The following is a 21788-nucleotide window of genomic DNA, read 5'->3' as shown; positions in this document are numbered from 1 at the left end:
CAGCCCTTGCCTGGCCTTGCTCGGCGGTCCCCCATCTGGGTAGGAACCAGGGCCGACCCTGCTTGGGTGCTGAGTTCTGATGAGCTTGGCCTAGCCTGGGCCTTCCAGGTCAGGGCAAGACAGTTGCAGCTCTCTTGTAGGGACCCCACACCGTTATTTGGCTGGCCACAGTCTGCCTCTTCGTCCTGATCCGGGACTTCATGGTGGTTTCCCATCCAAATACTAACTGGGGCCAACCCTACTCAGTTTCTGAGATTTGAAAAGGCCAGGCTAGAAGAAGAAGAAGAAAAAGAAGAAGAAGAGCTAGTTTTTTGTATCCTTCTTTTCCCTGCCCTCTTCCTACAACAGACACCTTCTGAGGTAGGTGAAGGTGAGAGAGCTCTGAGAGAACTGTGAGAGAGCTCTGAGAGAACCAAGGACACCCAGCTGGCTGCATGTGGTGGAGAGGGGACTCAAACCTGGCTTGCCAGATTAGAGGCTGCTGCTGGATCTTGAGAGGTTTAATATCAAAAGGCCAGATGCAATGATGCACCTTCCCCCTCACACGGAACGCCTACCGCTGTCTGTCTGTCTGTCTGTCTGTCTGTCCAGCTGAGGGGCAGGCTGTCCCATTCACCACCACGACCCATGTCAACCTCACATTTTCTCTGTCATTCCCAGAGACGTCCAAGGACTGGGTAGCCCAGCTGCCTCGAATAACAAGCCCTCATTCACACAGAGGTCTTGGTGTTCCAATTACCCACTGCCACCATTCGTATCGAATAATATATGTATAAATTGAGGTATTAAACTGCATGTTTTATGTGCGCTTCTTTCCCTTAGACATGCAACTTGGTGTGGTGCTTAAGAGCGGCAGCCTCTAACCTAAAGAGCCGGGTTTGTTTCCCCGTTCCGTCAGATGCAGACAGCTGGGTGGCCTTGGGCTAGTCACAGTCCTGTTAGAGCTGGTCTCACAGAGCAGTTCTATCAGAATTCTCTCAGCCTCACCTCCCTCACAGGGTGTCTGTTGTCGGGAGAGGAAGGGAAAGGTATTTGTAAGTTGCTTTGAGACTCCTTCGGGTAGGGAAAAGTGGGGTATAAAATACCAGCTCTTCTCTTATTCTTTTAAGCTGCCTTAAAAGCTGCCTGGTGCTCTGCTCTCTCACGTATTTAAACTCTGCCTACTGTAAGAACAGGAGAGAAGCCGTGTTGGATCGGGCTAGTGTCCCACCCAGTCCAACAGTTGGGGTCACACCATGGCCAGACCCCAGGCGCCATCAGGCGGTTCACCAGCAGGTCCTGACCTCCAGAAGGCCGCCCACCCCTGCCTCCCCTCCCCCCAAGCACCAAGAACACAGAGCATCACCCCTCAAGGCTAAATGCTCTCAAATAAATATATCAAAAGGCTCATTAGGGGGCTTGTGCAGTACAGGCTCTAGATCTTAACAACAGAGGAAATAAGGAGCTATCTCCAAGATTGATTTTTACCTTTGAAGCCCCACCTGGCTGGGTAGCTGAAGGACCACCTTCTCCCAGGTGTTTCTGCCCTGCAGTTAAGATCACGGGGAGAGGCCTTTCTGGCTGCCCCAGCAACTGAAACTCATCAGGTGGACACACAGGAGAAGGTCTTTTCAGTGGCAGCCCTGGAATTAGGAAAGCCCCCCCTCCCTATCAGTCTTTACAGCTGGAGACAGATTTATTTGGGATTTCATTTGATTAAGCTGTGTTTTTAAAGTTTGTTTTTTATGTGTGCCGTATAATATATTTTGGTGCATTGTATTTATATTACTGACTGGGGAAGGCACTGGCAAACCACCACGTATTGAGTCTGCCAAGAAAACGCTGGAAGGCGTCACCCCAAGGGCCAGACATGACCCGGTGTTTGCACAGGGGATACCTTTACCTTTATCTATATTACAAGCCACCTTCAGTTCCATTAGGAAGCAGCGAATAAATGTAAACTACTATGGATCGCCACCAAGTTCAGAGATTTTTCTGCACTCCTTGGCAATCTCCTTTTCAAGAATTATGGCGATAATGTGGGAAACCCTGGGCTCTCTGGGTCAACCCAAAATACAGGAGCCACCAGGCATGTCAAGCTACTCCGGTCAGCCTCCAAGGGGCAGCTCTGTTGTGCAGTCCTTGCATGCCCTCGGCTTGTTCTCTCACTCCCCCATGGAAATAGACCTGCCCATGACGTGTGGCGGTGAGCTTTGTTCTGGGACTATCACTGGCCGTCCCGCAGCATGCGCCTGGACACCCAGCTGGCAACTTAAGCGCATTCTTTGTGTATTGGAAGTAGCAGGGAATTGCCTGGAAATATTGCAGCGGTCTGTCACACTGTGCTTAAAGACACACACTCCAGAGGAAGGAAAGGAAGCCAGATTTCAGGCCTGGCGAATGTTCTTTGAAGGCCCCTTTCCAGTTAGTATGGGGAGAAGGAACATTGTTTGTCAACTTTTCATTGTTAACAGCATAGATGTCATGGCAATTTTTCTGTTTTGCCGGGCTTCTAGAACAGAGCAGAGGAGCTGTGTTTGAATGGAAGAACCACTACTTGGCATGCAGAAGGTCCCAGGTTCAATCCCCAACATCTCCATTGAGAAGGACCAGGCAGGAGGGGATGGGAAAGACCTCTAACCTGAGATCCTAGGGAGCTGCTGAAAGTCCGCAAAGACCAGGGGTGGAAAAATGGGGCTCGCCAGGTATCCATGGACTACAATTCCCATGAGACACTGCCAATACTGACTGCTGGACCTGATCCAAAATAAGGCAGCTTCATGATCTTGCTCTGATCTTATCAGTCGAAGCTCTCTTGCTTCAGTCAGTTGGATAAGTGATTCCCTTCAGGAAAGGTTGTGCCACCTTCAAGCCAAGAGGTGAGTGGGGAAAAATAGATTGCCAAGAAGTTCAGTGCAACTTAACCTGAATATTCTGCTGGCATTCCCGCACAATGGCCTGGGCAGAAAGAGAAAAAGAAGAAGGAGAAGAAGACGAAGACGAAGAAGAAGAACGGGGTGGGGGGGTTGTACCCCACTCATAGGGTCTACAATTGCCTTCCATTTCCTTTTCCCCACAACAGAATCTCTGTGAGGCGGGTGAGGCTGAGAGAACTGGGAGTGGTCCAAGGTCACCCAGCTGGCTGCATGTGGAGGAGGAGCGGGGAATCAAACCGGGCTCTCCAGTTTGGAGGGCGCCACTCATAACCAAGCTAGCTAGAAAAGGCTAAGGAGACTGTGGAAACTGTCGGAAACTGTCACTAAGCTTTGCTTCACTCACTCTTGGAGGGGACCACTTAGGTCACCCTCCCTGTAAAAAACAGAGGGGGCAAACAGAGGTGGAACAGACACAGGGAAATGCAGGCTAAGTTGAGTGGTTAGTTATGTTGCACTGTGGGCTTCTTCGAGATTTTCAGTTGCGCTGATGCATCATATTTTATCACAAACTCTAGTAATTGACTTGGTGCCATCAGGCCTCTAAGTAGAGGACTCTGGGCCTTGGAGGAGACGGCCATTCAGAGTCGTGAGCCAAATTTATTCTGGTTCTACAGGTGATCTCTGACCAGCAAAGGGCTTGTGTCTCATCAGTTTGGCTGAGATTTCCTACCCCATTATATTTGTATAATTTATTTGTTTACTTACTTTATCTACCGCATTCCCCCTGCTCCATTTTATTCATTATATCCTCACAACAACCCTGTAAGGTAGATTAGGCTGAGAGTTTGTGACTGCCTCAAGATAACTCACCAAGCACATAAAGAACATGGTTTCTTCCTCATTCATATTTTCTGCAGTTTAAGCGCATTCCCCCCCCCTCTGGTCTGCATGTTTTTGTCCCCTCTAGTGGTCAGTTCATAGAATCCTAGAATCCTAGAATCATAGAGTTGGAAGGGGCCATACAGGCCATCTAGTCCAACCCCCTGTTCAACCCCCGAGCAGGGGATTGGACTAGATGGCCTGTATGGCCCCTTCCAACTCTATGATTCTAGGATTCTAGGATTCTATACATTCATATCGACTTCACCACCAGAGAGGGCTGTATATAATTTGTCTAGTTTTAAAGTTGCTAATTAAAAGGCTTGCAACAGGCATTGGCTATATGCAATAAACTGAACTCATACACTAGAGGGGGCAAACCACACGCAGAACAGAAAAACACACTTATAAAGAGGAAAATGGGATCAGGGGTGGACAAACCGTGGCTCTCCAGATGTCACTGGACTACAATTACGATGAGCCCCTGCTTGCATGGTGCTGGCAGGGGCTCATGGGAATTGTAGTTCATGGACAACTGGAGAGCCACGGTTTGTCCACCCTTGCCCTACATCATGTAATAAAGCCATCATAATCTTTCTTTATGTCCTGCTTTTTCCTCCCAGGGGAATGTTAGTTGCCTTATGGTTCTCCCCTCTTCTCTTTTTGTCTTCACAACAACTCTGTGAGGGAGGTTAGACTGATACTGGCTGAAGGACATCCAGTGGCGGTCAGTGTCAAAGTGGGGATTTGAATTCGGGACTCCCAGATCCCAGCCTGACACTTTAGCCACGCTGCCACATTTGCAGCCTAATCAAGGTGCTGCAGCTGCTGAATGGGGCTCCATCCACAGGGACATTCCTCACCAAATAAATAGGTTTTTAAAAGCTACTCACAAGGGGTCAACACACCCGAAAGAATCACATTTCAAACAAGCAAGCAAGCTTCAAGCAAAAAAGGTTCTGTGTGTCATCTCCGTGGTGCCGTTCTATATTGTGGGCCCATAGTTTGCTGCAATCAATACCAGGGGTGGTGGGACAAGAGCCATTCAAAGGCGATCATGCCACAGAACAAAGGGCAGCATAGAATTCCAGCTGTGCTTCCCCGTGAAAAGAAATGAAGCTGCTTTTTACGGAGAGCGATCTGCCTATTAACCACGGCGCAGCACCAGAAGGGGCTAGAAATAAGCCGGGACTGTGAAGCGAGAGAGATTTTCCAGCACTTGAGGGTGCTCTGAGCCTGCGATATCGCACATGCGCCATCTGGCTCGGCCACAAGCGAAAAGAGGATGCAGCATCAATCACTGCAAATCACAACAGAGGCAGCAACAACAGGCAGCTGCAGTCTGGGGGCTAAGATTACTTCCCGTTGGCACCTCAAGCAGAGTCCACGCCGTCCCAGCCCACGTGCTTGACACCCCCTGCGAGGCAGAGAGGGGCGCGGCCTCGGTCCCCATCCCTCGGACAGGACTCTGCAGAGGTGGAAAAGGCACAGAGGAGGTGGCTGAGGAGTCTGGGACCTTTCGAAAAGAGGCAACTGAAGGTGGGGGACATGACTGAGGTTGTGAGTATTGTGCACAGGGTGGAAAGAGTTGACAAGGAGACATTGTCCCTCTCTCTCTCTCTCCCCAAACAATAGAACTTGAGGGTGTCCCAAGAATCTGATGGGCAGTAGATTAAGAACGGGCAAGAGGAAATACTACATGACACCAGAGGGTGATTAAAATGTGGAATTCGCTGCCAGAGGAGGTAGTGATGGCCACCGGCATAAACAGCTTGAAAAGGGGATCAAATGGATTCCTGGAGGAGAGCTCTATCAGTGGCTACTTGCTATGGGGACTGAGGGGAGCCTCCACATTCAGAGGCAGTAGTCCTCTGAATCCCACAGTCAGGAGGCAACATCAGGGGAGGACCTCAGCCTCTCTGCCCCGTTGGTGGCCATCCAGAGGAACTGGCTGGCCACTGTGAGAGATGGGATACAGGACTAGGTGGACCATTTTTCTGATCCAGGAAGGCTCTTCTGATGTTCAGAGGTGCTCCTTACGATCTCCTATGTCTTGGATGGGGTTACATCCCCATCCTAAAGTCTTGGTGGAGTTTGGGAGTGCTGCTGGTTAGGCTAGAAATCCACGTGGCAGCTGTGCTTTGGAGTGATTTTTACCCAACTTTGGCTGATGCAGCAGCTGTGGCAATTCCTGACTCTAGCCACAGTGAGACTGGACTGCTGTAATGCACTGTGCTTGGGGCTACCCTTGAAGCTAAAACTGGTGCAAAATACTGCGGCTGAACTGCTGGTGGGCACATGGGGTTGGCAGGCTCAAAGTGGGGTATCAAGATCTCCTGGAACTACAACTGACCCCAGGAAAAATGCCAGCTTTAGAGGGCAGATGACAGCATCACAGCTCTTCCTGTGTCCTTTGTGTACTCTCTTTCTTCTTGCAAGCAGCAGGACACATCTACAGATCTCTGCTGAAGAAACCCTGCCTTCTTACCTGTATCTACATGCTACAGGATTAACTTGTCACGTATAACAGGATTCATATTTAATTAGGTTTCTGTTTCTCCTTTTGACTGCAATATGGACATGAATTGAATCAACCACAATATATTTAAGTTCTGTCATTTTGCAGTATAATTCCTTCAAGTTATTTACTGCATGGTGTGCCACGTTTCTGCTATTCTGCAACTCTGCTATATTAACTAATACTTATCCCCAATAAAGGCAGGAAATCCTAAAGGGGAAATCAGCCTCTCATCCCAATAACTGTTAAGTCAGAGGCACATTTTCAAGACAGCAAATGTATCATATTTAACCTCTAAAACCCTTATAAGGAATAGAAAAGGTATCTTTTTTAAAAAGTGGCAAAAAGATATTTAATACTGAAGTTACTTCCTGGCTGAATAAGATTGTAAGAGCATAAGAGAAGCCCTGTTGGATCAGGCCAATGGGCCTTCCAGTCCAATGCTCTGTGTCACACAGTGGCCAAAACTGAGGGGGCATCAGGAGGCAACCACTGGGGCCAGAACTCCAAAAGTCCTCCCACCACTGCCCCCCAAGCACCAAGAAGACAGAGCATCACTACCCCTGACACAAAAACATACGAGAAGGCATGTTGGATCAGGCCCATCCAGGCCAGCATTGTGTGTCACACAGTGGCCAAAGCCCAGGTGCCATCAGGAGATCCCCCAGTGGGGCCAGGCCTCCAGAAGGCCCCCAAGCACCTTTCCTCTTCCCACAACAGACACCCTGTGGGGTGGGTGAGGCTGAGAGAGCCCTGATACTACTGCTCGGTCAGAATAGCTTTATCAGTGCTGTGGCGAATCCAGGGCAGAACGCATGGGTGGATCTCTGGGAGGGAGGGGGCAGGGGCCCTGCAGATATTGTTGATTAGGCCTGGGCTCAACCAAACGCCTGGCGGAAGAGCTCCCTTTTGCAGGCCCTGCAGAATTGTTTTAGCTCCATCAGGGTCCTGATCTCCTTTGGGAGCTCGTTTCAGCAGGTGGGGGCCAGGACAGAGGAGGCTCTGGCCCTGGTTGAGGCCAGGCAGGCTTCTTTAGGGCCAGGGACCATTAGCCGGTTGGTGGTGGTGGAGCGTAAAGCTCTTTGAGGGGCCCTGACCACGTATGGCCTTAAAGGTGATTATCAGAACTTTTAGCCTGATCCGGAATTCAACAGCCGACCAGTGTAGTTGATGGAGGACTTCTGTTCTCTATATGTATCCAGTCCCCTCTTGACGCCCTCTAGGCAAAAAAAATACTTCCTTTTGGAAAGACAGACAGACCTGGCAGACTGACCATGCTGGATCGGGCCAATGGGCCTTCCAGTCCAATGTTCTGTCTCTCACAGTGGCCAAAGCCCAGGTGCCATCAGGAGATCCACCCCTGGGGCCAGAACCCACAGAGTGCTCCATTCTTCCCAACCAAACCATCTTGTGCCTTGAAAACCCAACAGGCTGCAGCCTGGCAGTCCTCTCCCACTGCACCACCCCAGACAAGGCAAAGGGACCGCAAAGCTCCACCATCCCAGGCGAAGGTTATTCAGCCGCCACCACTGACAGCTTCCCTTACCCCTGCCTCCCCCCGCCCCTCGCCCACGCTTCCATTCTGGATACCCGCCAAGGGGCACGAAGAAAGCCGTTACACAAACAGCAAGAGGCCAGATTTATTAATAACCATAGTTGATTCATTCCCGCTTTACACACAAAGTAAGACAAAAGAAGTGGCCAAAGAATCTTAAGGGGAAAAAAATATTACGGAAGTTAAGAAGCAGCGGGGAGAAAATAGGGAATACAAAAATATTAAGATTTATTTGCCCAGAAACAAAGTGAGCATCCACTGGCCTGCAATAAAGCAAAAGGGAAAAGAAGGATTTGCAAATCATATTATTCCCGCCACCCGACCCCCTACAAACGTTCAGACTGCTCAACCGATACCCTGAAGGTGTCGGCAGGCCCACTTCCAAAGTGCAGGGGCCTTTCTGGAGACGAGGCCCGGAGTTTTAAGCAGGCGGGGTCTAAAGTCAGGAGACCTGTGATGCTATTCAGATCAAAGGCCAAAGGCTGTGAATGCGAAGTCGCTTGTGTATTCGAGGAGGCCGCCTGGGGGAGGTCCGAGTCCTTCTTCGCCCGGCGGTTCTTGAGGATGGCACAGAGCACACTTAATGCTACAACAATGACAGCGATGAAAAAAATCATGGCTCCCACAAAAATCTCCATGTAGCTGTACAAGAAGCGAAGGCCTGCAGAGAGAGAGAGAGAGAGAGAGAGCTTCAGTGTGCTGGGCCACTTGGAGGGGACGGGGCATGGTAATAGCCATGTATCTTAATATTCTATGCTAAGACCAACAAAGATTTATTCAGGGTGTGAGCTTTCGAGTGCAAACACTCTTCCTCAGACCCTGCACTCGAAAGCTCACGCCTCGAATAAATCTTGGTTGGTCTTAAAGGTGCAACATGGCTACTCGTTTGAATCTGGTTTTAATGTTGTAAATCCCCACAAGACTCTCCAGGCAACTAAAAGAAAATCTAATCTCTCTCTCTCTCGCTCCCCTTAAGGAATCTGGCTGGAGGCCACGTGAAGGACCTTGGCCTGAGGCCCCAGAGAGCTGCTACTAGTCTGTGTAGACAATTCTCCCCTTGATGAACAGAGGGCCTGAATCAGTAGAAGGCAGTTTCATTGGGGCCCACAGAGTAAGGGTCTCATTTAGGAATGCCATCCTTCAGGCAGGACCTGGGGATCACCTGGAATTGCAACTTGGCTGCTTTGGAGGGGGGACTCCATGACCTTAAGGCCCACTGATGTCCTTGTCCTCCCCACGCTCCAACCCCAAATCCTCAGGAGTTTCCCCAACTGGATCTGGCCACCCTTCGCCCATCCCCTGGCCCATGGCTGAGGAGACCAGGAAGCCCTCGTCTCATTACACGTTATCCAACCTTTGCATTTGCCTTGTCTTTGGTGACTCTGTGCCTCGACTTTGTGTGTAATCAACTCATGCAAGTCTACAACTGAATGCTACTTGCCAAGCGGGTAGAGCCACTCCCAATCTATTTATCAGAAAATAAAACAAAAAATCCACACACCTTAAAATAATATTGTACCTTCAATAAATGTATCTTTATGGTACCACTGGACTCCAGCTCCACTTAACCCATTCTCTTTAACCCAAGGATGTGGTGCTATTATTTTAATTACCCTCTAATTACTAGTAAGAGCCTCTTGTGGCGCAGAGTGGTAAGGCAGCAGACATGCAGTCTGAAAGCTCTGCCCATGAGGCTGGGAGTTCAATCCCAGCAGCCGGCTCAAGGTTGACTCAGCCTTCCATCCTTCCGAGGTCGGTAAAATGAGTACCCAGCTTGCTGGGGGGTAAACGGTAATGACTGGGGAAGGCACTGGCAAACCACCCCGTATTGAGTCTGCCATGAAAACGCTGGAGGGCGTCACCCCAAGGGTCAGACATGACTCGGTGCTTGCACAGGGGATACCTTTACCTTTACCTTTAATTACTAGCAGCTTATATGGTACCTGGCGACATAGGAGAGACTTGTTGTTATGGTGTTTAATCACCTTGACCTTGTTTGCCTGCCAGAGGGAATTTGGGGAATTAAAATGAAACACCTTCCATAAAAATAATGCCAACTTAAATATTTTAAAAGATTTGGATGTGCTCTCTCTCTCTCTCTCTCTCTCTCTCTCTCAAAGACACACACACTCAACATTTGAGGCTAGAAACATCAATAGATGTTGGCTTCAAATCCACCTTAAAGACCAACATGGCTTTGGAGGAATGAGTTTTGGAGAACCGAAGCTCCTTTCAACAGGGTCCTTATATCCCCGGCAGAAGGTGGGAGGGGCTTGCACAGAAAAGAGTCAGGATGCAGAGGGACAAAGCACAGCGCGATCAATGTGATTAGAGTAAAACCAACATCTCCTGAGATATGTAGGGACTCCAGGATCTCCATTCCTACTTGAATCTGACAAAGCAAACTTTGACTCTTAAAAAAAGTCAAACTCCAAAAACTCTTCTTGGTCTCTAAGGAGCTGATGGACTCAGATCTAATTATTAATTATGTACACAGTGGCCCAAATGTCACAGAAAATGGTAAAGGTAAAGATATCCCCTGTGCGAGCACTGAGTCATGTCTGACCCTTGGGGTGACGCCCTCCAGCGTTTTCATGGCAGGCTCAATACGGGGTGGTTTGCCAGTGCCTTCCCCAGTCATTACCGTTTACCCCCCAGCAAGCAAGCTGAGTACTCATTTTACCGACCTCGGAAGGATGGAAGGCTGAGTCAACCTTGAGCCGGCTGCTGGGATTGAACTCCCAGCCTCATGGGCAGAGCTTCAGACTGCATGTCTGCTGCCTTACCACTCTGCGCCACAAGAGGCTCTACAGACAATGATATCACAGCTGAATTGTAACAGTCATCTTCTTCAGCCATAAGACCTGAGGGCCTAGGGCAGGGGTAGTCAAACTGCGGCCCTCCAAATGCTGGCAGGGACTCATGGGAACTGTAGTCCATGGACATCTAGAGGGCCGCAGTTTGACTGCCCCTGGTCTAGGGGGAGGGAATCCGGGCTCCCGCTTTAAGGTGCTGTGCCTACCAGTGACTTTTACTTATCAGCATGCCCAACTGGTATGTCTACATGTACATATGGTGGAGGAGACACACAACCCAGCGCTTGAGATGCTGTCTTAACACACGCAAACTCGTGAAGCTGCCCTTATATTGGATCAGACTCTTGGTCCCACATGGGCAATATAGTTAACTCCGACTGGGCTGCCAGATTAGGCCAGAGGGGAAATGCTTGAGTGCAGAAAATCAACATCTGTAGCGAGGTAAGAATCCCATGTCTTTAATCAGCCCTGGAGGGGGTCCATCATTCCAGATATGTGAACAAACTCCAGTTCAGCAGACTCACATTTGCTCTTTCAGGTGGGTGACTGTGTGGGTCTGACGTGGCAGGACAAAGGCGAAGTCCAGTGGAAACGTCAAGACCAACACAGTCTAATTCAGGGCATGTGCCCCATGGGCCAGCATGCTTCCTCAGCACCCTGTGGCTCTTGCCAGCCTCTTTATGGGAGGGGGGTGTGACTGTGTTCTCTCCATATATGGCCATACAGGAAACACAAGTTGACAAGTTGTCTAGTGAGGGCCTATGGGAGATCAGCCTATATTTCCATCCTGTTCCGCATTGGATACTTGGGTCCATTCTGCACGACTTTAATGTAGCTGAATTGTAACACTTGGTAAGTGCTACATTCTTGACATTATGCACGACGTCGCACACAAACTGCAACACTTTTTGACGTTTTTAAACGTTGTCCAAGAAATGTTTTTAAAAATCTGTGTATCCAACCAAATCTCCAGTGGCCAGTCAGGAGCCTTCCTGGGCAGAAGTCTCGCCTAGCTCTGCCCACTTTTTAAAAGCACTTGGTGAGTGCCAAAAAAGGAGTTGGCGGGTTCCTTAGACCAGGGGTAGTCAACCTGTGGTCCTCCAGATGTTCATCGACTACAATTCCCATGAGCTGGCAGCATTTTCTGGCAGAGCCTCATGGGAATTGTAGTCCATGAACATCTGGAGGACCACAGGTTGACTACCCCTGCCTTAGACTGACTGAAGACCTCATATAGTTAGAGCAGGGTAGTCCAACTGCAGCCCTCCAGAGGTCCGTGGACTACAATTCCCATGAGCCCCTGCCAGCATTTGCTGGCAGGGGCTCATGGGAATTGTAGTCCACGGATCTCTGGAGGGCCGCAGTTGGACTACCCGAGTCAGAGTTTTAATCCTGCTTCTCCAGCTTCACGAAGTTCATGCCCCAACTCTGGTGGGTTCTGATCACGTACATCACACCACAATTCACGTCTCATTGCTTTGCACCTCGAGGCTATAATCTTAAATCCCCAGGGTGGAACTACAGTTTCATAAATACATACCGGATGGAGGAACTTGGACACAAAGCGTACCCGACTTATTCAAAGATCGGTCCTCATACCCTTGTTTGCACTGGCAGGAATATGTGCCGTATCCATTGAGGCACACAGCCTCGTCACCACAGAGTTCAGACCCGGAGGTGCATTCGTTCACATCTGGTAGACACAGACAAAAGAGCGTCATTGCACACTGATTTAATGTTAACCCTTCCAACAGCAGGCTCTCCACCCCCATCGCCCACCCCCAGTCACACAAGACATCCCTCAGCCATTTGTGCAGTTCCAATAGACTCTTCTTAGACCTTTTCATGGAACCGAAGGGAGCCCTTTCCATCTCACAGAAGACAATGTCCTGGTGAGGGACAGAAGAGAAGGGCTTCTTCCAAATTCTTTCCTCTTCAGTGGAGAAGAAGAATTGGTTCTTATATGTTGCTTTTCCTTATCTGGAGTCTCAAATAGGCTTAACAGTTGCCTTCCCTTCCTCTCCCCACAACAGACCCCCTGTGAGGTTGAGAGAGCCTTGATGTTATTGCTCGGACAGAACAGCTTTTATCAGAGCTGTGATGAGCCCAAAGTCATCAAGATGGCTGCCAGTGGGGGAACAGGGAATCAAACCCAGATCGCCAGATTACAAATCCACTGACTCCTTTCCTCATTTCCCCACTTGCCAATTCCCCCCCCAAAAAAGTTTGGGACATACTAAAGAAAAGATACAAGAGCTCTTCTTCCCTTTATTTTGTTCATCCTTCTTCAAAATGGCGATCTCAGAGTCCAGGTTCTGCATTGCCTCACTCAGCTCTGATTTAATTAGCACCTTGATTCCCTGTTCCCCCACTGGCAGCCATCTTGATGACTTTGGGCTCATCACAGCTCTGATAAAGCTGTTCTGACCAAACAATGTTCTTTGGAGACTTTGACAGTTCTACAATTTGAGTCACTGCTGACTTCTCTTGCCTAGAGATCCTCATCACTGCTATGGCATCCGTAGTCCAAAGATGCCCTGCCCTGGGCTGGTTCTACACTTACTTTTCCCCCCCATTGTCAGTCATGCTGAATTCAAATCGATCTGAACCCGGGTCTTCCTCCTTCCTTTTCCCCAAATTGAAACAGGCTGTGTTCTACACTTAATTGTGTGGCTGCTCTCTCCTTCCCACTTGATTGGGGAAGCTAAAATGGGGGAGGGAAGTGATAGTCATGAAGCTCCAGCCGGCACTGAAGGAGCACAAGGCTGGATAGGGGCTTATTTCCTGCTGTTTGTCTCCTGACCCTATAGCCAAAGAAAGCGGGAGGGGGGGGGAATGGAGCACGGGGCAGCTTGTTCATTTCTCTTTTCCTAAGCGAGCAAGGTGGGGAAAGACAATCCTCAAACAAGTGGGGAAAGACAATCCAAAAGTCAAATTGTGGCACATAAAAGTGTGGGCTTGGAGCACAATCAATTTAAAAATGAGGGTAAAAGTAAGTCTTGCAAGGGAATGTAAACTGGGAACCAGCCGTCTTTGAACTGATGCCCTGACCAATCAGCGACAGACAGCCTTGCTATGTCAGCATTGGAGGCACCATGGAGGAAGTTAATCCAGCAAAGTGCAAAGATCTACACCTGTCACGGGGGCTTTCGTTTTTGCAAATGTAGCAAGTTATATCTGCTCCTGGATATCGCATGGGAAAGGTAGTGTCACCACGGATCAATCATAGGCGCAGAGGGAAAATTTAAAGCGCTAAATATCAAAATGGAAACTGAATAACGTATAGATGACTTTTTAAAAATTCGGGGTCACCAGGGATAAAAACCTAGTGCAGATTCAGCCCTGGGTGGCTCAGGCTAGCCTATTCTCCTCAGATCTCAAATGCTAAGCAGGGTCAACCCTGGCTGGAGCTTGGATGGGAGACCAGCCAGGTGCATCAGGGTCATGGCAAAGGGCACACAACGACAAACCACCTCTGAATGCCTCTTGCCTTGAAAACCCTACTCGGGATCATCGTAAGTCAGCTGTCACTTGATGGCAACCCCCACCCCTGAGGTCCATAGTTAGGGTCACAATCAGTCACTCACATACCTCCCACCGAAACCTGCCGAATCTTTCCAGACCCCGTGGTTTTGCCACCGAGGCCTTCCAGTTGAGAATGTATGAAGTGTGAGATGTTCTTTTCCTCTGGCACCAGGTGCAGCCAGAATGTGAGCATCAGATTTGGGTCATTCATTCTAGGTATAAACACACCCACCCAGATGGCTTATAATTTTTTGTATTAATGTATATATTTGCATACTTGTATATATATAGGCATACTTCCACGTTCTATGGTCTCAACAGATTTATAGTAAGGATATGCTATCAACCTGGGGTAGGGAAGGAAGGCGGAATAGTATAGCCCAAGGGTGGCCAAACTGTGGCTCTCTAGCATGTGAGGGGGAGGGATGACGGTGTTGGCAGGGGCTCATGGAAATTGTGGTCCATGGATGTCTGGAGAAACAGTTTGGCCACCCCTGACTCATTGGATTTTGGAAGCTAAGTAGGGATGGGAGACCACCAAGGAAGGCTCTGCAGAGGGAGGCCATGACCAACCACCTCTGCTTCCCACTTTCCTTGAAAGCCTCCATATGGGACTTGGGGATCCCCCAAAATTACAGCTCATCTCTAGACTGCAGAGATTGGTTCCCCTGGAGAAAATGGATCCTTTGAAGGTGGACACGGTGGCATTGTACTCCATGGTGGTCCCCCCTCCCCCAGGCTCCATCCTCAGATCACCTGGAAGCAAGCAGCTGCAATCCCACCCTACTCTACCCCCACCCCCCTGTTAGTAGCCAACAGGGACCTGGTAACCCTAACTGGACATTGTTTATTTATTATTTTTATTATTATTATTTAAATGCATATACTGCTGTTCCCAATTGGGCTCACGGCGGTTCACACAATAAAAGAATAAAAAGACAATAAAACCCATAAATCCCCGTAATTACAATTACTAAAGTTGACAAGACGGCAAGCGAAAAAACTAACTAAACTCCCCCTCTCGACCAGCCAGGGGGGTCAGCCTTCTGACTGTCTTACTGGTGAGAGTGGGGAGGCAGAACTATTTATTAACAGAAGGACAGAAGGACAAGGGGGGATCTGAGGTTGAATAGTGGGCCCCACCCTGGCCTCAACCATATGCCTGGCAGAAGAGCTCCGTCTTGCAGGCCCTGCAGAAGGTTGACAACTCCGACAGGGCCCGCAGCTCTTCCGGGAGCTCATTCCACCAGGTTGGGGCCACGATTGAAAAGGCCCTGGCCAAGGTCGAGGCCAGGCGAGCGACCCGAGGGCCCAAGACTACCAGTAAGTTCATACCCACAGAGCGAAGAGCTCTGCGGGGAGCATAAGCAACCAAGCAGTCCCGCAGGCAAACAGGACCCAGACCGCGTACAGCCTTAAAGGTCAAAACCAAGACCTTGAACTTGATCCGGAAACAGTGCAGATGTTGAAGCACCAGCTGAATATGGGCCCTCCATGATGTTCCAGTGAGGACCTTGGCAGCTGCATTTTGTACCAGCTGTAACTTCCAAATAAAAGACAAAGGCAGGTCCGCGTAGAGAGAGTTTCAGTAGTCTAGTCTGGAAGTGACCGTTGCATGGATCACTGTGGCCAAGTGGTCCGAGGACAGGTCGGGCGCTAGTAGCCTAGCTTGGTGAAGATGGAAAAATGCCGTCTGGGCTACTTTTGTGACCTGAGCCTCCATAGAAAGGGAGGCATCAAAGGTCACCCCCAAATTCCTGGCAACTGGTTCAGGTGTTAATTGCACCCCGTTCAGGCATGGGAGGCGCGCTTCCTGGTCCTCCCCTCTTCATCCCAGCCCATAGCCCTGGTCAAGCTGGGCTAGGGGTCGCATATAAATGGGAGCCCACAAGGGTCAGATAGCTGACCCCCACTGCAACCCTCTGAGTCCGGTTCCGGAGGAAGGAGAACAGCCATTGCAGCACAGTCACCCTAATCCCAATCTCTGGGCAAGCTCCTGGGTATACCATGGAGGCGAAGGCAGAGAGGGCACCTAGGAGCAATCTCGTCAGGCGGGACTGCCAGTCCTCCACTAAGGCCGTCAACAAGACTCCAGAGGGCATCAGGTCCCACAGAGCATTCAGGAATCTCTGGGAATCCATAAGTCTCCGCAGGCGGACAAAAATGCGTCCGTCACCCAAACGGGGAGGGAGTGGTATCCTCAGTCGAGCCTTCAGGGCATGGTGGTCTGACCATGGAACGATGTTATTTGCCACCAGATCTACCACTACACCTGCGCCAAAGATCAAATCGAGGGTGTGACCAGCCTGGTGAGTGGGACCAGCAACAAATTGCGAGAACCCCAGTGTCTCCATGGATGACACTAGGTCCGGGCCAAGTCCTGAATACGGCGTCTCCGCATGGACACTGAAGTCACCCAAAACCAGAAGTTTGGGGTACTGCAATGTCCAGGCAGCCGCCATCTCCAGCATGCCTGGCAGGGAATCCGGAGGTGCAGTGGATGATCAGTACACCAACCAGATAACCATGTTCTCGACTGACTCCCACTCTAGACCAATACACTCTATCCCCAGGATTGACTGCACAGGGAGAGCCCTGAAGGAGAAAGACTCTCTGACCAGAATTGCCACCCCCCTCCCCTCCCCTCGAGCTGGGGCTGATGCAGGACCGAAAACCTGGGTGGTGCATGATCTTTCAAGGTGACAGTCTCACCCTCAGGCACCCAGCTTTCAGTCACACAAGCTAGGTCCGCCTCGTGCCTTGTGAAGTAGTCCCGCAAGGTTGAGGACTTGTTGTTTATCGACCTGGCATTGCATAGGATCAGTGCCGGTTCCACCCTAGCCCTCTCTCTTTCATTGAGACAGGCACCTGACCTTTCAGTTGGGCAACCTGAGGGTAGCCAGCTGCAGGAAATTGAGAGGCTACCATTTTTAAAGAATTCTTTAATTGGAATGCCATTGGAATTGTTTTTACCCACAGTAAAAAAGGCAGGAACAAGGCACTCTAAGAACTGATCACAGACCAGCTGGCTACAAGGCCCTAGTTCAGGGGTCCCCAAGATAGTGCCCATGGGCGCCCACAGTGCCCACCAGCACCTTTCCTGGCACCCACCAAGTGTCTTTAGAAAGTGGGTGGGGTTGATGGCCAGGCAAGGACTAGCCCTGCTGGGCTTCTCCCAATTGGCTGGGAAGATTAAAAGAACATTGCTTCAGCAGCACCAGCCACCACAGGGTTGGTTTTATTCTTTCCTCGCATTTTTGTAAAGACTGTGCCCCTTCTCCCCTGCACTTGGGCTTCTTCTGTGTGGGCAGCTCCTCCTGTGGCACTGGGGTTGCCAGCTCTAGGTCAGGAAATTCCTAGAGATTTTGAGGGTGGAGCCTGAGGGGGTGGGGAGGGACTTCAATAAGGTATCATGCCCCAGCTTCCAAATCTCCAGGGGAACTGATCCATTTTCTCCAGGGGAACTGATCTTTGCTGCCTGAAAATCCATTGTAATAGTGGCAGATTTTCAGCCACCGCCTTGAGGTTGGCACCCTGACATAATACCCATTTTGGGCCTGTGCCCACCACCCTGTGCCAGGACCCCAGATGTGCCTGAAGGCTTAAAAAGCTTGGGGACTTTAGCCCTAGCTTGACCCATGCCAGAGATTTGTATCCTAATTCTGGGATATAGGAGCTGTTATGCTTAGCTTTCCCCATAATAGAACATAATGCGGAAGATAATTTGGGGTCAAATGTCTTCATCCCAGAACCAGGTATAATTTGCCAGCCCTACCTTTTCCTTTCACTTCTTTCCTTCCTTTTGATTTCCTTCAGCTTGATTTCTTGGACTTTGTTTGAGATGAATTTCACTTTCTCTTGGACCTGGAGAGAGAAAGAGGCTAACTGTGAGGTTAACAGTCATGTAACTCAACATGCCTGGCTGAGGCCAGGACACCTGAGATACCACGACAGGCCTCTCCCTGCCTAACCCATTTCATATGCCCTCTCTCTGCTCCATCCCCATGTTGATGTCCCACCACACCTGGGAAACCCACCAAGACTGAGAAGAGTGATTGGACGAGATGAGGGTTGCAGAATAAAATGAGATGTTATGTGTTTTAATTGATTCATTATGTTTTAAATGAGATTTTATATGTTGTGAGCCACCTCGAGCCCCCTTGTGGGGAGGGGTAACCTAGAAATCATCAAAATATAGATTAAAAATGCAGGTCTCTCCTACAGAAGCTATGGACCAAAGTTTGAGTCCAATGAAGATTCATTCATGGCATCAGCTTTTGTGAGCATGCACACCTCCTCAGGTACCTTCAGGTACGCATGGACACGAAAGCTTCCACCCTGAATAAAACTTGGTTGGTCTGAAAGGTGCTCCTGGACTCGAACTGGGTTCTGCTTCTTCAGTCCAACATGGCGGCCCACCAGAAACTATTTACAGAAGCCATGAACTATCGTGGGTCACTACTACGGAGACCTGACTCATGAAAGCTCCTACCCTGCCACAAATGTTGTGACTTCAAGGAGCTCCTGGACTACTATGGTTTGCTACAGACAGACTAACATGGCAACCTTCTTGATCTGTCTACAGAAAAAACGACATCTTTCAGGCACATTAGCTGGTCCCTTGTGATGGGGAACGGTATCCTCTAGAGAGGCCTGTCTCTCCTTTCAATTGCAACATGGCAGTGACGCAAACCCACCTCAACAAATGGAAGTTTTACCATTTTGCAGCCTATCTGTTAGGAGTCCATTTAACCCGCACAAGATTCTCTCCCCTCATATGAGATAGGTGGAATGTGATTGGCCTAATTTTTGCCAGTGAGTATCGTGGCTGAAGGATGTCAGGCCCGTAGCCACCGTTAGTCTGTAGCAGCAGAACAAAATTTGAGTTCATTAGCACTGAAAAGACCAACAAAACTTTCCATGGTATAAAAGCTTAACAGAAATCTCAAGTTGGGTCTTGCAGATTTGGGCTTGCACTCTAACCACTGTGCCCCACTGCCTCTCTCCAACATGGCAGCTACAAGAATAGAGAGCTTCAAGAGAAGGTTGGATAAACAGACAAAGGAGAGGCCCATGAATGCTATTAGCTACAAGGCATAAATGGGCATGATGTCTAGGGCAGTGATGCTCTGTCTTCTTGGTGCTTGGGGGCCACAATGGGAGAGCTTCTGGAGTTCTGGTCCCACTGCTGGACCTCCTGATAGTTCCTGGGATTTGGCCACTGAGTGACACAGTGGTGGACTGGATGGACCACTGGCCTGATCCAACAGGGCTCTCTTATGTGTTTTATTGCCTCCACCCTCTTCTAGAGACATATGAAAATAGCCTAGAACTGCCCATCCCTCTCAGAAGCAAAAGTCATTAAAATGCTTCTAATTTTGCTAATAAGCACATGTGTATCTTGTTGTTGATAGCTGCGAAGTCATGTCCGACCCATCGTGACCCCATGGACAATGATCCTCCAGGCCTTCCTGTCCTCTACCATTCCCCGGAGTCCATTTAAATTTGCACCTACTGCTTCAGTGACTCCATTCAGCTACCTCATTCTCTGTCGTCCCCTTCTTCTTTTGCCCTCGATCGCTCCCAGCATTAGGCTCTTCTCCAGGGAGTCCTTCCTTCTCATGAGGTGGCCATAGTATTTGAGTTTCATCTTCAGGATCTGGCCTTCTAAGGAGTAGTCTGGGCTGATCTCCTCTAGGACTGACCGGTGTGTTTGCCTTGCAGTCCAAGGGACTCGCAAGAGTCTTCTCCAGCACCAGAGTTCAAAAGCCTCAATTCTTTGATGGTTGGCCTTCCTTATGGTCCAACTATTGCAGCCATACATTGCAACTGGGAAGACCATAGCCTTGACTAGATGCACTTTTGTTGGCAGGGTGATGTCTCTGATTTTTAGGATGCTGTCTAGATTTGCCATAGCTTTCCTTCCCAGGAGCAAGAGTATATTAATTTCTTTGCTGCCGTCCCCATCTGCAGTGATCTTGGAGCCCAGGAAAATAAAATCTGTCACTACCTCCAATGCTTCCCCATCTATTTGCCAGGAATTGAGAGGGCCGGATGCCATGATCTTCGTTTTCTTGATGTTGAGTTTCAAGCCAACTTTTGCACTCTCCTCCTTTACCCGCATCAAAAAGCTCTTTAGTTCCTCTTCACTTTCTGCCATTAGAGTGGTATCATCTGCATATCTGAGGTTGTTGATATTTCTCCCTCCAATCTTGATCCCAATTTGTGACTCATCTAACCCCGCCTTTCTCATGATGTGCTCCGCATACAAGTTAAATAGACAAGGCGACAGTATACAGCCTTGCCGAACTCCTTTCTCAATTTTGAACCAATCAGTGATTCCATGCCCGGTTCTCACTGTTGCTTCTTGACCTCTATATTTTTATTTTTTTAATTTGTTTAGATTTATATACCGCCCTCCCCGAAGGCTCAGGTTTCTCAAAACATTTTTCAAATGTTTCTCAAAACATTTTTCAAATATTTCTCAAAATATAGGTTTCTCAAAACAAATAAGATGCTCTGGTATTCCCATCTCTTTAAGAACTTGCCACAATTTGTTGTGCTCCACACAATCAAGGCTTTAGCATAGGCAATGAAGCAGAAGTAGACGTTCTTCTGGAACTCCCTAGCTTTCTCCATGATCCAGCGTATGTTGGCAATTTGATCTCTAGTTCCTCTGTCTCTTCGAAATCCTGCCTGTACTTCTGGAAGTTCTTGGTCCACATATTGCTGGAGCCTAGCTTGTAGGATTTTGAGCATAACTTTGCTAGCATGAGAAATGAGTGCGATGGTGTGGTAGTTTGAACATTCTTTGGCATTGTCCTTCTTTGGGATGGGAATGTAAACTGACCTTTTCCAATCCTGTAGCCACTGTTGAGTTTTTCAAATTTGCTGGCATATTGAGTGTATCTAGTAAACCATTAAAACCTATCCATACCTCATTCTTATATTGTTTGATTGAGAGCTTTGGGGGGTTGTTTGAATGCCTTCAGATGAATAAACAGAAAAGCTGGGAAGAAAGATTGACTGAGAAGTCCAGCCTTGATCCAAAACAGTGTCCTCAATCTGGTGTCTGTGGGCTCTATGGTGCCTGTTAATACTTTTCCTAGAGATCTGATTGGCTTTGTACATTTTTCTTAAGTCCCTCTGGCAGCAGCTGCAACCACAATGCAAGACTCTTCATGCACGACTGAAGTAAGCTGTGTCAGCCATTTTGTAGCTGGCTCCACTTCCTGGAGCAGCCATTTTGTGGCCACACATACCACAGTGTGTCAGAATTCCAAAGGCGAGTGATTTATTGTTGGACTCATATATTGCCCCTCCCAGCCAGCCAACTCAGGGCGGTTCACAAAGGTTGAAAAGGCTGAAGGACCCCCCCCCTCCTGTATGATGACATTTGCCCCCTCACCTGCATCTTCAGTGATTTGATGAGATCTTCTTCCAGCTCACTTCCATGCTGTGGGATCCATCCCTGATGCTCAATGCCAAAAGTTACTTCAAGTAAAACATCTGCAGAAGATGCCAAAGCACAGCAAGGCAAAGGAACACGCTACATCTGTCAACATGTTTATGTGGTCTCTCCTCCCCCACAGATCTTGCCCACTCCATGGCTATAACTTAGTGGCAACCAGTAATGCAGA

The 21788-nt window shown here is 49.0% G+C and overlaps 1 protein-coding gene across 3 annotated transcripts in view; it reads right to left on the bottom strand.

Moving 5' to 3' along the window:
- Positions 1 to 7867: 7867 nt before the first annotated feature.
- Positions 7868 to 21788, bottom strand: part of LOC143826518 (uncharacterized) — a 29654-nt gene continuing 15733 nt past the window's right edge. For all 3 annotated transcript variants that reach the window (XM_077315356.1, XM_077315362.1, XM_077315367.1), the window contains exons 6-10: positions 21557 to 21657; positions 17924 to 18012; positions 14215 to 14360; positions 12164 to 12316; positions 7868 to 8468 (exon numbers count right to left, since the gene is read on the bottom strand). In XM_077315356.1, coding sequence (XP_077171471.1) covers positions 8134 to 8468; positions 12164 to 12316; positions 14215 to 14360; positions 17924 to 18012; positions 21557 to 21657 — 824 coding nt within the window. In that variant the 3' untranslated portion in view covers positions 7868 to 8133. The remainder of the gene's footprint in view (positions 8469 to 12163; positions 12317 to 14214; positions 14361 to 17923; positions 18013 to 21556; positions 21658 to 21788) is intronic.

This window comes from Paroedura picta, chromosome 1 (assembly GCF_049243985.1).
Source record: "Paroedura picta isolate Pp20150507F chromosome 1, Ppicta_v3.0, whole genome shotgun sequence".
NCBI lineage: Eukaryota > Metazoa > Chordata > Lepidosauria > Squamata > Gekkonidae > Paroedura > Paroedura picta.
Note: the sequence above shows the minus strand (reverse complement) of the source record. Positions and strands in the feature narration are given on the sequence as shown.